General features: G+C 39.4%; 1 protein-coding gene across 3 annotated transcripts in view; it reads right to left on the bottom strand.

Annotated features, from left to right (window-relative positions):
- Window positions 1-1,267: 1,267 nt before the first annotated feature.
- bcar1 (BCAR1 scaffold protein, Cas family member) overlaps window positions 1,268-19,112 on the bottom strand; it is a 104,299-nt gene continuing 86,454 nt past the window's right edge. For all 3 annotated transcript variants that reach the window (XM_084733492.1, XM_084733494.1, XM_084733493.1), the window contains 6 exons: window positions 13,761-13,910; window positions 9,214-9,309; window positions 8,370-8,756; window positions 6,895-7,776; window positions 4,522-4,608; window positions 1,268-2,861 (listed from right to left, as the gene is read on the bottom strand). In XM_084733492.1, the coding sequence (XP_084589618.1) occupies window positions 2,316-2,861; window positions 4,522-4,608; window positions 6,895-7,776; window positions 8,370-8,756; window positions 9,214-9,309; window positions 13,761-13,910 (2,148 nt within the window). In that variant the 3' untranslated portion in view covers window positions 1,268-2,315. The remainder of the gene's footprint in view (window positions 2,862-4,521; window positions 4,609-6,894; window positions 7,777-8,369; window positions 8,757-9,213; window positions 9,310-13,760; window positions 13,911-19,112) is intronic.

Genomic DNA, 19,112 nt, shown 5'->3' with positions numbered 1-19,112 from the left:
AACATGTATAAGGCTTTATAGCCTGTTATAAGTTGTCATACATTATTATTATAAAATTTATAAAGTATTATAAAAACTGGACATAATGTATTATAAGTGCAACATTTACAATGCTTTATACCACCATGCCAAAGTGACAACATTGTCTGAGAGAAGAAGAGAAGAAGGGTCCTTGAGACATTAACTACCATTACTTTAGTCAGTTATAAAGACTATAGAGAGCTGCTGTGTGTCATAACAGATTATCAGTTCTATGTTTCTGAACTGGAATAATATCTTATAAACATCATACAGTTGTTGATAACCATATACAGTGATGTCACTTTATTTAAAGCTCACACAGTCATGTAACAGCATATTATTGTTTATAAGACATTAGTCCATTTCAGAAACTTGGAATTTATAATGTGTTATGATACATTACAGCAGTTCTTTATGTGTCTTTATAACAGCCTAAAGTTATGATAGTTATAATTTGCTGCATAACCCAGGACATTTGTTATTTTGGCATGGAGTTATAAAGCATTATGAATGCTGAGTTTCTAATATATTACACTACTTAAAATACTTCATAAACCTTAACCCTAAGAGTTTAGTCTTTAAATGACTTGTAATTATCAGTGTGCTCATCATCAGTCCCTTCAGGAAGTTGCAATACTACGATTGCAACAATTCATGCAAATTCAACCAATCACAATGAATTCAGCACAACCTCGCAATTTTGTCCAAACTCTGCAACTTTTCCAAAAATTTAACCAATCATTGTTGCTGACTCAATGTTTTGTTTTCTTACACACTTTTTTTTGCATTTATATTTTTTTATTTTGTGACAGGTGCTGAAAAGAACACAAGGTTTGTCAGTTATTAAGGTTTATCAACGCTCCACACCTACACTTTTAGTTTAGAATTTTGTGCTTGTTGTTTTAACTGAGTTTGAGCTCCAGGTATTGAGGGACACGCCCCAGGTGCACTTTTTCATATTTTGTAATCATGAGCCTTTTTGGTGAAGTTATTTAGAACATTATACAAAAAAAATGTGACTTTCTTTTGCAATTTTCACTTGCTCCTGCAATTTCATTGCAAAAAATGGCTATTTTTTTCAAACAATTTTTTAGAAAAGCTTCTTTGAAATCAGACATTTTAGGCTGCAACAATCCCAAAGACATCCTGGAGGGACTGTACAATGATTTATTATAGAGATGACCTTCACAGGATGTTACCAAAATCATTCCTGAGTATTCAAAAAAATACACATGATATAAGAGTGTCAGAGAAAAGAGGAAAATCAGGTTTAATTCCATTTGTAGTTTTGAACCTTTTACACTCTTTTTCTCTAATACATGCCTCTTACAAAACAACCTACATATAGTTTTCCAAAAAAGCAACCAAGATGGCACTGAGATCATCTTTAATAACTGCAGGACTGCAGCTGTACACTTATGTGGACATCTTTTGGCAGCAGCGTTGTCTGCACCGGTGAATTGAAATTGACGTGGAAACCTTATCGAGCCACAGGTGGTAACGCACTGCTCCGACACAGAGGCAACATGGCGACGTGTAGACACAGCTGTCAGTTTGTCATCAGGTGAAGTTAAAGATGTGTGTGTGCTCCAGTGTTTTTTGGAAAGTGTGCCTTTGTCAGGGATGGAGAAGAGCATAGACATACTACAACATACAGTCATACATATCTGGAATTTACACATCCATAACAATAATGATACAAGAATCAGAGCCATAATTATACGGTATAGCAATAATAATAACAATTATTGATATGGTCTAAAAACTACACTTATGTTTTCATCTTTTCTTTCTTCAGAAAAAGAACCATATATTTATATTTATATAGTTTAAGTCTCAAGTCTTTTCCTTTCTGTTTGTCTGACTAAATATGTCACTTAAATATTTACAGTGATTATTTTACAACCATTGGCCCAGCCCACTGAAGATACATGTTCCTTTAGTTTGTCTACAATAAAAAGCGCGCAGAGGAATGGAGGAGTGGTCCCAGTGCGAAGAGAGGTAGGGAGGGAGGATGTAAGGTCAGGATCCAGGGCTACACAGGGTTTCCCATGCTACATGTCAGACCTCACCCTGTCGAAGCACGCGGGGTCCCCAGCCTCACACTGAAGGGTGTACAGGGTTTCCTGCAGCACTCTGTGCTCCAGGGGGCTCTAGGTCCTCCTAACCCATGCTGCAGAGGCGAACAGGGTTGTCCGGCCTGTGTCACAGAGAGGACTCTCTGCCCCGTGTTCCTGGGACATCTCAGTCTGTGTCACTGTTTGGTTTGTGTTCCTCCTCCCCCCTCCTCCCTCCTACATGACGAGCAGCTGTCCCAGCACCATCCTGAACTGCTGTGTGCAGCCTGCCAGCTCCCTCACCCTCTCAATCATCTCCCGGGCGGCTCCGGGTGAAGGATACTGCAGCGCTGCAGTCTTTGTGCTGATCACAATGTCTTTCAGTTTTTCACACAGCGTGTTGCTACTCTGGGCCACACGGGCCCTCACCTCAGGGGACTTGGCCTGGCGGGACAGCGTGTCACCGATGAACACCAGCTTGTGCGCACTGAGGATGACGAACTTGCTGTGCGCCACGAAGATCTTGGGTGGCTGGTTGGAGTTGACAGCGGTGAAGAAGGCGTCAATGGCGTTGGTCACCGTGGTAACATTCTGCTCGCACTGCTCCTGGTAGAAGAGGAGGAGCTGTCGGTCACCATGGCACAGTTTAGAGGTGGAGGGGCCTCCAGAGCCGTTCTGGGCCAGCTGGTTGGCCAGAGGGTGGTGTGGAGACGGGACCCAGCCCGTCATATCATTGTTGATTGGCCGGCTGACTTCCTGCTCCAGCCGCTCAAACTGTTTAATCTGAAAGGAGAGGAGGAGATGGTGAATACTTTTATTTTATTTTACTTTATTTAATTTCATTTAATTTTATTGTTATTATACAATACAGTACTATTATTATACAATACAATACTAATTCTCTTTATATGATTCTAATTGATTATTTTTTGGTGTTGGACTGTCATTCAGACAAAACAAGTAATTGAAAAACTATTTTTTGACATTTGGACCTGATGATTAATTGATGCTCTCCAAAAAAATATTTCTATAATAATTGATAATAAAAAAGTTGTTGTTGTCAGCCACATTACATCTCATAAGCTCTGTTTCAGTGTATAAGAACTCATTCAACCCTGTCAGCCTGGTCAACGTGCCAAACAAAAAATATTTAGATGAAAACATGTTCAGCTAAATCTGCCAACTTTCGATAACAGCTATTAAATATATGTAGTTATCACCAGGAAGGGAAGGACATCTTCTCTGCACATTTTAAAGTGCTGTTTTTGTCCCAACCCTTGACAAAAAAAGTCTCTGAACAGTGTCCTCTGACTGTCCAACTGCCAAAATCCAGAGTAGAGAAGAGGGGAACAGATCAACATGTTGATACAATCATCTGTTTTTGCCACAATTCATATCAGGGCCTTGCTGTATTAAGCTTTACACATAGCAGTAGATGTCTATATATAGGCAGCCCTGTCCTCTGATTGTTGCAGCCTGTGGACCCTGTGTCTAGGACCCTATGCACCCACATCCCCAGGCTGGACTTGTGGCTGGAAAAATACTTTTTGCTCCTGTGCATGTGTTTTTGAGGAAATAAAAAAAACCTATATTTTTATACACAAGATGTGAGAGTGTGTCATTAAAATTGTCTCTTAAAAGATGCTAAAATTGATCAACAATCAAAGAATTTCAGAGCAGATCAACTAGGGTTAGTGCACTAAAGGGACTTTCTTGTTGATAAAAGCACAGTAACAACTGGTTTAATGCGATTAAGAGGTGAAATAATCATTTTGTAAATAAATATGTCATTAACCACAGCTGGAAGGTGCTTTAAAAGATTGAAAATGTTGAAAATGAGCTTGAATTTGATTTTGAAAAAGGTGTACATACCCTGAAATTGTGATTTTAGTTGGAGTGTGCAAATCTGAAAGTCTTGAGGACCCCATGTGATTTCTGACATCCCCCTAAGGGGGGCCCAGACCCTACACAGGGAACCAATGAGCTAAAGCAATGAATTCCTCAGCGCTGCTATATTAATAGAAAGCTGAGTTCTCCTGCTGCAAAATCTGCTGTTCATCCTGCACAGTGATGTCACAGTGATGTCGCCGGTGTTTGGGAAGAGCTACAGGCAGTTTCAGCTTAAATTTCGAGTCTCCTCCTCTGAGCAGCCAGGGGGTGTGTTAGATGACTACTTTTGTCATCTGTTTTGAGCAACAAAATATATCTATAGGCTAGGGTGGTGATACACAGCAACATGGGTGTGAATGTCAGAAGAATGCACACAATGCATACTGGTACATGTAGGTACTGTCAGCAGCCACTGACTGGACAACCACGTGACAAGTGGTGAATTTTCCCTTGTTGTCTACTGTATATTTACTTACAACAAATAGTGAGAGTGATGCACTGAGGCAGAGAAGGATGAGCCCACACACACACACACACACACACACACAGGTACCTGTTGCTGTTCCAGTTGTGTCTTGTGTCTGATGATGTTGCCTTTCTCCAGCAGCTGTCTTTGGTTCTTCTCAAACTCTTCCTTTCCCTGACATAACAACACACAGGCACAGTTAGTGCACCACCACCTGTATTCACTGACAGGATTTATTTCAAACACAGGTCTTTATCTGTGGATCAGTGGGAGGATCACAAATATAAGGCCTCAGTCTCCTTCTAGTGGTGACAAACAGGAACTGCAAAAACACTGACTGAATCCAGCATGCACAGATGTAAACACTGTGATGAATTCACCAGTCCTGACTTCACTTCTTATTGTTCAAAGACACACTTTTTTTTCCCAAATACTGTGATTTAAACATGTCAGACCATGCCTGGAGACTTGATGTGGCATTCAAACATAACAGCACCAACAGCCCTGACCAGAGTCGCACAGCTTGGCAGCATTCAACAGTTAAAAAATATCTAAGTACTTTGATCCACAGTAACAGTATCAGGAAATCAATGCAGCTCCTGACTGACTTAATCACATGAAGCATCGATGTAGTTCAGACAGGAAGTGTTATTACTGCTTGTCACTAAATGGGATGAATGAAGTAAATACTGTTTTAAGGTCAGTTCTCCTTAAATGACCTGTATGCATGTGCCTGTGGTATCACAGTGAATAAGTGACATACAAATTTAACAAAAAAATAACACTAATATTCCAAAATGACTTGATATTCATTTTCATTAGAAGACTAAAACTAAATCAGTTAATAGAATTAACACATATGCTGTCCATATTCCATACACTGTTCAATGACCACAACATGCAAATCATACAGCTATGTGGGTCAGGCCAGGGTCAGATTACTCTGAAATGTAGGCAGTCACTGAATACAAATTACATGCCATGTAATTTACAAGTAATTTACATGGCATTTCTTGTGATTAGTATCAGAATCCATTGGCTTACAAAAAAGTAATCTGAATACTTTTGGATTAACTCAAAATCAAACATTGAAAAAACTGTACCTTACACACAAAAAATGGATGGCGCAACAAACAATGGATGGAGCAACAAAAATAGTTTTTCTCTCTTAAATAAATCTACATTTCTATTTATCTATCTATATATATATATCTACATAAACTATATTTTCAATGCAAACACATTTTTGCAAACCATTTGTATGCCATAAAACCTGTACATTAGACCCAAACCCTAATAAAACATTGGTTTAATGTTTATTATTATTATTATTATTATTAGCAATAATAATAATAACAACAACAATAATAATAATAATAATAATAATAATAATAATAATAATAATAATAATAATAATAATAATAATGTTGTTGTTGTTGTTGTTGTTGTTGTTGTAGTTGTTGTTGTTGTTGTTATTTAAAATTGCCATATTTTAAAGACATAAACAAAAATGTAATAAAGTAATCCTTGACAGTGTAAGTATAATTTGTTTCTGCTTTGTACTTTCATTCACCATGGTCATGGCTTATTGCACATCTTGTACTGCTACCTGCTAATTTGCACATCTTGTCTCCACTCCCTCTCCACATCACTGCACACTTGTCTTATGTATATAAAAGGTGATCCAATTCTTTACATTTTTGGATTTTTTGTTTAGTGTTCTTGTATAGCACTTGTATTTTTGTATTTTATTGGTATAATGTGTCCTTGTATAATACTCTTGTATACTTTTATATTTTGGTATAGTTCGTCCTTATATATTATTTTATATATATATTATTATTTGTGTATATTTTCAGTATTCTGAGATATTCTATAGATATTTATCTTAAATATTTATAGAGTATGCCAAGGATTTCCTTATACTGTGTATTCAACTACTTCCAAGTTAATTGTTGGGTTTCATTTCTATTTATTTTTCTCTTTTGTTGTTCACATGTATATACTATATACTTACTGTCCACATGCCATGTCTGGTGACTTGTTTCCCAGTTTGGGATCAATAATGTACTACCTACCTACCTACCTACCTGTCTGTCTGTCTGTCTGTCTGTCTGTCTAATTACACTTTTTTTTTACCTGTAATCTGGGCTGATCATAGTTAGCTATATATTGTAATCTGAGTATGTAATCCAGATTCCCTGTGATGTGTTACCACACAGCCCTGTACATGGTACAGGTCCATAACTCCTCAACACCTCTCTACTACCTGTCATATATTGTTTGAACGTCAGGCTCCAGGAACTTCTATCATCATGATAAAAACAGCTATGCAGTTTCTATTTAACTTGTGAGCTAAAGAAATGTCCTCATAGCTATAGAAAAAGTGTGTGTGTGTGTGTGTGTGTGTGTGTGTGTGTGTGTGTGTGTGTGTGTGTGTGTGTGTGTGTGTGTGTGTACCTGTAAATGTACGTAGTCGTAGTCCTCCATCCAGCCTTCCTCTGTGGTCTCATACGGCCTGTCCACACCTTCCTCTTCCTCTGCAGCTGTAAACTTTGGTGGAGAGGGGAGGGGCCGTGACTGAATGTTCACCTTCTCCCCTCCCTGATAGGTCCCACTTCCTGATCCTGTCATGTGACCGCTGATCTCCCCTGGGATTGGAGGAAGTGGCAGCTGCTGCTGCTGCCGGTTGGTCCGTTTGAAGAGCAGCGAGGCGTTACCGTGGAGAAAGGAGGCGAGCTGCTTGGCGTCGTCCGGGATGCCTCTTGCCGTCATGATGAGTCGGTCTAAGTCATCCCCTCCCGGTGGCGGTGCTGTGAGTGCCGTGTGTGACCAGGAGATGGCATCTAAGCTCTGACTGTGTCGAATCAAACTCTGGAAGACCTCCTCCATCTTCCCCACCTGCCGGCCCAGTTTGGTTTGCAGAGAGCGGTCCGTGGCCTGGGCAGCGTTGGCCACAGCGCCTCGGGCAAACTCTAGGAAGTCTCGGACAGTGGCGCGTACCCGGTCAGCCGCCTGATGGATGGCCGGGAGGTTCCCCTCCAGGTGAGCGGGGCTTCTCCAGTTACCTGTGATGAAAGACATCATCAGGGATACGCTGGACTCAACAGCCTGCTGGAGGCGAGACAGACGCTCCATGGCCTGCTCCAGGTCCAGGATGAGAGGTTTCCCTGGGATGGAGCCAGAAGCAGGGAGTGAGGAGGAGGAGGATGTGTCGCGAACAGGGACCATGTCTAAGGATGAAGCAGAGTGGTTGCTCCGTGTGCTTCCTGTGCTCGAAGCAGACAGCCGCTTGAAGGACATGGTCAGCTCCTCACTGGTGGACTGGGCATCACGCACAACCTGCAAAACACACATGCACATAAGTCAGCAGTTTACTCTGATTCCTTTTTTCGTGCTAAGCTAGCGGCTCATTTCTCCAGAAGCCACCAAGCTCCTAAATCTGGTGGCCAAAATACACTTCTGGTGGCCAAAATGTAAAAGCAATACAGGAATGCCAATCTAATGCAACATAATACAGCTGTCCTTAACTGAGATACTGCTTTGTAGTCTCCACCAGTTGGCAGTATAACCCAGTTGTGCAGCTCCTGGCCAGTGAATGAGGTGGCAGGTAGGACTGCACTACACACATGCACACGGTTGTTGTGTTCAGTCACATGTGTGTAATACTAGCTCCTTGTTCTTGTCTCATGCTAAACTGAGACAGAATTCAAACAACTATTGTGTACAACATCTGCACACAACGAAATGGTGACAGCTATAGCTTCAATGTACAGAGAAACATGATTCTACAGGTTCAATCACAGAAACCAGAGTGAAATGACTAAAACTGGACCTGTGTCTACACTGGACACAGAAGTTTAACAGATATGGACCAAACATCTGAATCTTGGTTTCTTTACCAGAATGTGGGACCGTCCCTTTAACTGTCCTACCTGTGGTGGGACATCGTAGACATAGTGGTCTCTCCTCTCTCCTCCTTTCTCCTCTCGTTCTCGGGGGAAATCATAGACGTCCTGGGTGGGGTGACCTCCGGTCCGCAGGCTGGCTGGGATGTCGTAGATCTCCTGTGGGGCCTGACTGACCACACCTCTGTCTCCATGGTAATGCTTGTCAGTCAGGATGGGGGGCGGGACATCGTACACGTCCTCTGGAATGGGCGGCTCGTCGTCATCATTGAGGTTGTTGTGCAGGTACTGGCCTGGAGGGGGGGGCACCTGTGGCTTCAGTTTGGCAAAGTGGGGTGGGACATCGTAGGTCTCCTCTCTGATTGGCTGAGCATCAGGGATATCTTTACTGACAGACGGAGGGAAGTCATAGACCTGAGGGGACAGAGGGAATATGTTTATAATTGTGATGATATTTTGGGACCATGTTTTACTGTTTATGTGACATCTTGTTGTGCGAACTGGATTTGTTAAATAAGAGCAGACTTATAATGTTATAATGTATAGTGTTGTTAAGTTGTACTTTGACATTTGATCTAACCTTTATCTATTATCTGCTTCTGCTGTTTCAGTTCTTTGTAGTCTTCTACAGTGGAAATAAGTCCAGGATGATATTATTCTGTGTCTCAGAGTCTGATGTCACATTGTATAGATATATTTACTAAAGAATATTCACAATAAACCAAACCAAATAAACTAAGGGCAGTAAGAGTATTCACACATACAATACACTACATGTTCAAACTACCAGTGACAACCAATTGTAACAATATTGTTATGGTACATATTTGTCACACATAAAAACACAGCATGTACAAATCCAAAGCCTTACCGTCTGCTGTGTGTTCTTGTCTGTACTTGCTGGGGTGTCATATATATCCTGACCACTAGAAGGCCCCTTCACCACCATGGGAGGAGTGTCATACACCTGAACAGAAAAAAGACAGACAAACTTAAGACTTTTGTAAATTTAAGCTTTTTTAAAATCTTTCTTTTAGGACTGGCTATTAATCCTGCTGCATCACACCACTGTAGAGCTGGAAAGATGGGAGCTATAAAAGACTGAGTGCAGTTGCTTGTACAAGATGTGGTGATCATTTCAAACATGTCAGAAGCAGCTGCTTTCTTGGGATTTCTCTACACTACACTATCTGTGGGAACAGTCAAATAAAAATATGTAGACTAGAAGTTTAAAATCAACAAATTGACTGAATGAGGAAAAGAAAAGCCGTTTTAGAACATGTGTAAAAAGGAAAGCAAAAGCACAGAAACAGGAGGAAAAAATGGTAGAAGGAGGAGGGGAACGGGAGGGAAAGAAAAAGGAGAGAAGGGGGACAGAGACAGAAAAAGGCAAAGAGAAAAGAAGCACAAGAGACAGGAAGATAGAAGCAGGAGTAAAGGGTTATGAGTATGAAAAGAAGGCAGGGAGGAAAGGACAAAACAAAGGGAAGGGAGAGGTTGAGAAACAACAGAAAAGAGAAGAGGAAAAAGGAGGTGAAGAGGGGGCAAAGAGCCGTCCCAGGAATTTGACCTCGTGTGGTTTTGGTCACGTGACCAAGTCTGTGAGACAGTAAGCTTATTGAGGAAATGTTTGTCCGTTAACGCTCTCTCCCTTAATTGTCCCTCAAAAGTTCACCGCTCTCTCATTTCTCTGTGTCTCTCACACACTGGAATGACTTCCTGCCTTTGACCTCTGACACACACACACACACACACACACACACACACACACACACACACACACACACACAAAATGCATGTACAGAAGCAGCTGGGATGAAACCCCAATTCTGAGATATTTATACAAAAAAATGTGAAAGAGGAAAACCAGCAAGATCAACCAGGGTGGAAGTAACAAATTATTACTGGTACTCAAATAATGGTAATTAAAGGACAAATGTGTAATATATTTACAGTAATAAATCACAAAATAACAACAATGTGTCATCGGAGATCAAAGAAACATGTTAAGTTAAAATACACCTTTCACTTGACATTAATGCTTACAGCTGTGGTGTCCTCTGACATTTTCATTCTAGACCACAACAACTGTTTTGTATGTCCCTTTCAAATTAACTAGAGTCAAATTAATGCAGAGTTTTTGCTGAATAAGTGTCTGTTCATGAATCAAACAAATCGCTAATAATCTTGTAGAAGCCATAACTGCTAAATTGAGCAAAAAGTTAATGGAGTTTGGTAGGCAGTGAGACAGGCAGCCACTGAACTCATCATCCAGAGTGTGTTATTTCAGAGCAGTGGGCTTTTGTTTTCAGGATAACAGGCTGAACTTTACATTGACAGACAACTGACAGTTTTAAACAGCTGATCAGCTTACAGTGAAGGATTCATTGTGAAATGGTAATGTCAATTTACAAGGTTGCTCACATCCTGCAGTCCTGCAGAGCTCCTGCAGCCTGCCTGTCTGTGCTCTGTCTGGAGAGGAGGGGGCAGAGCAAACAACTCACTTCAACCATAGATTGTGTATTAAACAAGAAAAATTTGGACTGCAGTACTCATTTTTCTATGTGGATTGGTTACATATTACTCCTTCAAATAATTTTTTAGGTACTAATTTTCAATTGTATTTTTGGTCAGTTAGCTGTATTATTATCCAAAGTGTACAGACACTCTTGTGTGCCACAATGGATCATTTTGTAACTTCACAAGCAGAAGACTCTGACACCCATTCACCTCAGAAACCAGAGATAAAACTGCAGAGGGTGAGGCTAACGCAGCTAACATTAGCCATGCCGCAACTGCTACTTACTTAGGAGCTACAGATAGGCCGAAAAAGTGGAAACCCAAAAAGTGTGTTTAATAGGGGGTCCCTGCTCCATCTGTTTATCAGCTCAGGGATACATAGGCTGAAAAACGTGGAAGAAGCCTGCTGTAAACTGATCATAAAGGGCCCATGTTCCAGTGTAAACAGCTCTGCATCAGATGTCTGCTGTGATGTTCTCCATAGACATTCAGGAAGTGTGTAGCACTGTGTTCTGTACCCCACAGCTGTACTGTGACCTGACTGTGTGTGTGTGTGTATGAGAGAGAGAGAGAGATAGCTTGTTGTGGTCAGAGCCATCTACCATGGGGTGTCTCCCACACAGCAGACATTTTGATGAAGTGCCTGGTGTTGTGGTGCGTTCATTCTTCACCTTTCAGATTGCCCATTTCAGAAAAACCCAGCAGCTACATCTGTTATTACAGCTACACATCTTCCTCCTGCTCTTCCTCATCTACCCATCCTTCATTTTTGCCATCATTCATTGTCATCTTGTTTTTCTTCATACTTCTTTCCTCTCTGTGCTCCTCCTCCTGCTCCTCCACCATTTCTTCCTCCTATAGCTCATTCTGCCCCTCCTCTTCCTCCTCCTGCGACTCCAGCTCTCATTCTGCTGTGGTTGTATGTGAGTGACCTTTCTCTTTGGCTTGTCAGCATCAAGATTCTATGTACATTTTGCCTGTGTGTGTGTGTGTGTGTGTGTGTGTGTGTGTGTGTGTGTGTGTGTGTGTGTGTGTGTGCCTGCTTATTAAGCAGAAACATTGTGAACAGTATGTATGCAGGAAAAACTACAGTAAGTGTGTGGAATGAAATGTAAAGGTGTACACACACAGGCACACACACAGAACGGCATATCCAGCCTGCCTGGTGGTTATAAATGACCGTCATCTAGATCTAAAGATAGATGTAATATTTAGAGGTTGGATGTTACATCACATCAAATATTAATATTCTGCAGACAGAAAGACTCCTTGGTGCCAAACAATTCTTGTGTGTGTGTGTGTGTGTGTGTGTTGTACAAGACACTTTGATGAATAAGAATACAGTGCTCTGATACGATACACCAGCATTTGTATTTATCAACTGAGCTGCTGCATCAGGTTTTACAGCATTATATATTCATCAGTGATTTTAAATCATTTCTGCATTTTAAAAATGAAATGTTTGTTATAAAATAATGCTGTAAACATAATTAATTTCAATCAAAATGTATAGAAAATTAATCTTAATGTAAAGCCAGACAGATAAACAATACTAAATGGATATCTACAAATATGTTGTCTGATGTGTGTTGGCTGATATGAAAACTTTTGTTTTTCAGAATATAATGCAGATTGTTTGGATATATATATTTTTTTTATCTTTTTAGTTGTATAGGCAGTATTTTATGTATATTCTGTCTATTATATTTTTTATTTAGAAACATAAATAAAGAATATCAGCTGATAAATAAATATTGGATTTTTTTCTCCTTCATATCTGTATTGGCACCAGCCCCAAAAATGCTGGGCTCTAATTTAAAGAGCACACAAATAGAATTACTTTTTAATATTTTTTATTGAACATGGGGTATTTGTATTATATAGGTATTGATTGGTCTTTATATATGACAAAATCCCACTGCCTATCAACATGTTATAAATTACATAGGTATCGATCTGAAGTTTTTTGTGAAATGGAAAAAAATATTTGATAAAGATTTAGCAAAGGATCCAATGTCTTCTAGGTCTCCCAAGCAGAAATATGACTACCATAACCTGCAAAGGTTATATAATGTTCTTACATTTGCTGCTAGAAAAAATATATTATTACAGAGGATTAGTGATGAGGTACCTTTTGTTAACGGTTGGCGTAATGTGATATTTGAGTTGATCCCTTTGGAATATCTTACATGTATTTTACATGCCAAAGTAGATCAGTTCTACAAAGTCTGGCAGCCTGATCTGAATAATATTGGACCTGATTTCTCCTCCATTATCGTACCAGGAGTCTCCTGAACAGGAACTCTTATATTCTGTGAATATCCTGACACACAGACTATTTCTGTGACCTCCTCTGTTGATCTGAGCTGTTTTTTGTTTGTTTACATTAATCTTGTTTATGTTTGTTTGTTTTTTTATTTTTGTTCTAGTGGAAAACAAGAAAACCTGATAAATGTATTGTGTAAAAAATACATATGACAAAGTTTGTTTCTTTGTTCAAATACCAAACGTGATTTGAACCCTGAGTTCATATTAGTTATATTTTTATTATTATGTGATTTAATATTGCCCAGTGTATGTAGACTTAATTTAGGCTGGTTGCTTTTTTGTGTGAAGATATTTGTATATTGAAAAGCAGTTGAGTTAAATCAATCATGAAATATTGAGAAAGCAATTTTTTTCAATGCAAACCAATCAAACATCTCATTGGAGTCAGGTGATGTCTTCATGATCCACAATAGATATGTGATTAATCAAACTGAATCATATCTATCATATCAGATGGAGACACTGACTAGAACACACCCAGTCCAGAAGAATCATTCACACTGTCTCTCTCTCTCTCTCACACACACACACACACACACACACACACACACACACACAGCGCAGTCTGACCTGTGTGTTGTATTGCTGGCGAGTGGGCGGCACATCATATATGTCCTGCTGGGTTGGCGGCTGATGTCTGGGTGGGACATCATACTCGTCCTGCTCTGGTTTCACCGTGTCATACACGTACACCTGTCCCACGCGGGTAGGAACCACCACCTGCGCACACAAACACAGAGAGAATGGACTTAGATCAGCTTCAAGAATAACACAAACACATATACTACTAACATCAACCTGAAGGGAAGAGGATGGATATCGACCCCTCTAGAAATATTTGCCAATTATCAGAAAGAGAAAAGTGACATTTATTAGGTCAAAAGATGAAACTCAGAATCTTAAATCTTAAAAGTCTCTGTCTTTCCTTACAAAAGTCATTAAGCTTGTGTTTACGTGACTATGACAACCTGCAAGGGTCACAGTGCCCCACCCAGTGAAACTAAAAGGCTTCTTCACCTTTGAATGAGAATTTATTGCTTCTTCACACTGAATGAACAGAGACTTAAGGCTGTTCAGTCTAATTAAAAACGAGCTGCTGACACACAGACACACATTGGCAATAAAAACAGAGCAGGGGTCCTGTCATAGTTGTCGTGGGAACCAGGCTGCCCTATTGTGTGCCTGTTTAAACTCTGTATTATATGGTTAGAGTGTAGAGTCAACCAGCCAGCCTGGGAAAACACAACAGCTGTGGTATACAACACACACACACACACACACACACACACACACACACACACACACACACACACACACACACACACACACACAAAAGCAGCACAGTTAGCTCTTGTGTCATCCTTTATCACTCTCTCTTCTGTCCTTTCCCTGTCATTTCCACAACGTTTCCATGTCCTGGTTAAATCAACTATTATTAGCACCAACACAAGCCCATAACCAGGCCCGACCACCAGTGGAATATTACTAGCTGACATGCTACGTCACCAACATTGTGACATTCAGCATTCATGCAAGCCCTCAGTAGTTTACTCAATTCACCTTGTTCTTGGCTAAACTTGGAGCATTTCCACATTTTATCATCTTATAACCTTACTTCTGTTTTAGAGCGAAAGTAATATATTGTCTGCAGTGTTTTCAGCAGGGGTGGAAGTAACTCATTACAAATACTCAAGTTACTGTAAGTAGTTTTTCTGGGTATTTGTACTTTTATGAGTGGATTTTCAAGTCTGTACTTTTACGTATACTCAAGTATTTATTACACCATGTAATTTACTTACTTTCAAAATCATAATTCAGTACTGAGTATAAGTTGAATTCATGTCCAAACCTTTCATCTGCATTTTTGTAGCCAATCAGGTGATGTGATCACAAACAAGCCAATAAAAACCTGAATGTAGGGATGAAAAACTAATGAATATTAATCTGTAGTCTAAAAATGTCAGTAACTACACCTCATTCAACATTGTTTTGTCTGGAGGAGCCATTTGATGAATAGAGAAACTAAAACTTAAAATGAGAAATTCAATAACAAAAGAATGTGTTCTGTTGATAATGTATTAAACATCAGTTTTATCCGACTCTGCTCGACAAAGAGAAATAACATTATCTTAAAATTGGATACATGTATATAAAATAGCTTACAGTATGCTACCAATTCTGTGATTTGTGGCACTGGACCAGGCTATGAACTAGAACAAAAATGAAATTAAAATGAAGTAAATTTCATCATATGAATGACATAAATGTAAATATCTAACAAAATTAATAAAATATAACACTATAAAATACTGTGTCTGTGCAGAAATGGTTGTTATCAAAATGTTTAGAGAGCTAACATCTCGTATTGCCATGTCTGTATTTGTGAGTCAAATCATCGTTTAATCACACTCAGCTCCAGCTCTGATTAATGAAAGCTCTTTGATAATATTTGTTGAGCTCCCCAGCTGTCAGAGGAATGCTGTGCATGAGACACACAGAGACAAATGATAAAACCATCCATTTGACAACCTGTCTGTACTAATCTGCCTCTGCCTCCTCCTCACTCTCCCCCTGCATTCAGCTCACCCCCCCAAAACACACACTCTATTCTTTACCACAGGAGGGGGAATGAGAGTACATGAATAATTTCACCACCAGTTGTCATCAGAACAAACTCCTAAAATGCTGAGAAACACTCTTTGTTTCACTCTTATTCTCAGTGTGTATCTCTCTCTCTCTCTCTCTCTCTCTCTCTCTCTCTCACACACACACTCTCACACACACACACACACACACACACACACACACACACACACACACACACACACACACACACAGAGACTCATGTAAACACCCCGTCCCTCATTGTCAGAAAGCTTTCAACAGTATTGATGGCACTTGGCTAAGTGCCAGATGTGTCCTGCAAACACATACACACACACACACACACACACCACACCATCCCCTGCCCTGTCAGATTGATAACCCATGCTATTGATCACCTGTCTGTGTCCACCCTTGAGAATAGACACACTAATGCTAAGTGATCTGTTAGAGAGAGAGAGAGAGAGAGAGAGAGAGAGAGAGAGAGAGTGTGTGTGTGTGTGTGTGTGTGTGTGTGTGTGTGTGTGTGTGTGTGTGTGTGTGTGTGTGTGTGTGTGTGTAAAATGTCTAGTAATAGTAATAGCCTGCTGAGCCTTTTAATCCCTTCAGGAGATCTGAACTCTGGGTCAGTGGTCACCACCGACAGACATTTTACACTCATAAGTCACTCATGGGATGTTCACCACTGTTAACTAGTAACATCATTAAATGCCAGCAGAGGTGCTTCATGTGTGTATTGTGTGTATTTGCATCCTGACAACAGCACAACTAAATTCAACATCTCATCTCCATCAGTAATATAGTCAAAACACAAAAAAGGTGATTTCTGTTTCATCATGACATCAAGGGTTCAAATTCAAAGAGTTTGAAATAAAAGGACAAAATCAGTGGATTCATGTCTGGCTTTCCTGATGAGTTCAGCCTGGGTCAGCTTTAACATGTTGCTTTGTGTGTATTCTTTCTCACTGTGTGTGTAGTGTGCTGACAAGGACCAGAAAGACAGCACATATTAATTTTGAAGTCTCTGCACTGGCTTCCTGTGTGCTTCAGAATTGATTTTAAGATCCTTTTACTGGTTTATAAAGCTCTTAACTGTCTCAGTCCTACTTATTTATCAGATTTGCTTTTATCCTATGAACCCTCTACAACCCTCAGGTCTGCAGGTAGTGGCCTTTTAATTATCCCCAAAGTTAGAACAAAAACCCACAGTGAGGTGTCCTTTTATTACTGTGTTCCATGTCTGTGGAACAGCCTGAAGACCTGAGGGCCACAAAGAGTGTTGATGTTTTTTAAAAGCAAACTCAAGACTTACCCTTTTAGCCTGGCTTTAACTGAACTTTTTCTATTCATTGATTGTGTATTCATTATTATTGTGTATTTATCTATTTATTTATGTTATCAATCTGTTTTTCTAGCTGTCATATTCTTCTGTTTTATCATTGATTATTAATAACTTATTTATTTATTTATTTACTTCAAATTATTTTCTATTTTGAGTTTGTATCCTCTGTTGTTTCCTCACTTATGATAGCGTTTGCTCAGTTCCTGTTTTTTTCCGTTTGAAAACTGGTCACCATTCACTTCCATTGTTTGGGAGATTCTATAAAACTGTAACACTGGACTAAAAAACTAAACCTGACCTTCAATCAGCATGAGGGGGTGTGGATAATGACTGAATTTTCATTTTGGGGTGAACTATCCCTTTAAGGAGTTTTCTGACTGCTGAAATAGAAACGACCACATCTGGTCTGTGTGATCGGCTGTGCAGTACTGAAACCTATAATAAGTTTTGTGAGAGACTTGAAGCAGAAGGAAAGTTGTCTCTCTACCTGCTAAGATAAAGCTCACATATACTGGAATGTTCATTAACACAGTCTAATGCCCTTAAGCAAGAGAATTATAATTTTTAACTGACTTTCCTTTTGATTTAGACAACTTCCATGAGAGAAGGTAAAAAAGGATTAAATTTAATTCAAAGGTTGCCTGGCAACCAGAGATTAAAATGTATGAACATTTCATACCATGATTATAGTGACCACAATGATCACACTTATCAGTTTTTTCGTGGTATTGTTAAAATGGGCAGTAAATGTTTGAAAAAGTACACACTGATATCATTTCACCATTTTTATATTGAAAACCTCTCTATGGTTTGAAATGACATCATGTCCTGGATGATGTCATTGTTTTCATTTACATTAAACAAACCCACGCTGCTGCTGTGACTGTGTCTGGGAGACTGTTGCTAACTTTGGTTGATGATGGAAAGATTTACTGAGTTTTTCAAACTGTGGTAATCAAACAAATGTTTAGATGTTATTTAAAATCTGACATGATAATACTAACTGTCAGGAATTTAATCGTGTCCTTCCTACTCTTGTGCTCGTACATGAGCTCCATTATCTGTCTTATCTGTCCCCACTTTTCATGCTCAGCTAAGCTATCCATCACCCGGCTCTATAGCTTTATATTTGCTGTACAGAGGTGAGAGAGAAGAAAACTCTCAATCTAACAGAGATCTTCATTAAGAATTGGAGTTATTAGTACAGTTTGCAGATCTTTTGTCTGATTCTTGCTAGTGGTGGGTCTTCCACAGTGAATCTTGACAAGAAAGCAAATAAACACATTTCCTAAAATGTCAAACTAATTATTTGCAAGTGTTCACATTAATGCCTTTGTTAACCGTGACGTGTTCAAACTTCCTTGAACAGTCTGGCAGTTTAGTTTTTGCCTTGCTCAAGACAGACATGACATAACCTGTAAAACACTGTCTACAACCACTGGGCCTCATGCAAGAACAGATTTGTTCTTCAGTGGTGTATACGAGTGATTTAGGAGAACTTGCCACATTCTACAGTTTTCTTGATTTCAGTATTTTCTTTCAGCTACAAACATAATTTATGAGGTCCAGACCTGTTGTAGAGTCATGTGCAGTCTGTCTGTAGGTTTCTTTAGTTTGAAGACATTTTGAGTTTGAAAAATACAGACAAAAATATACTTTGTAATTATGTCAACATTATCCTGTTTGCCTGCATTTCAAATTATAATTTAATTGTAAATTAACACATAAAGCCTCTCATCATTAATTTAATGATCTATTATTACCTGCTGTCAGATGTATTGGTCGTAGATCTGCACATGCAGGTTTATGAAGTGGCTGCAGAAAAACATCCTCTCTTATTCTCTCCTCTGTGTCTGTGATGAAAACTTCCTCTGACCCTCTCCTCCTGTTACAGTCATCGACCTCCCCTTATTGTGCTGAGACTTTTTTTTTCCTCTAAGTCATTTTCATATTGAGATATTTTTTTCAGTGACAGC

Source organism: Lutjanus erythropterus, chromosome 13 (assembly GCF_056507025.1).
Source record: "Lutjanus erythropterus isolate fLutEry1 chromosome 13, fLutEry1.hap2, whole genome shotgun sequence".
Lineage (NCBI taxonomy): Eukaryota > Metazoa > Chordata > Actinopteri > Lutjaniformes > Lutjanidae > Lutjanus > Lutjanus erythropterus.
Note: the sequence above shows the minus strand (reverse complement) of the source record. Positions and strands in the feature narration are given on the sequence as shown.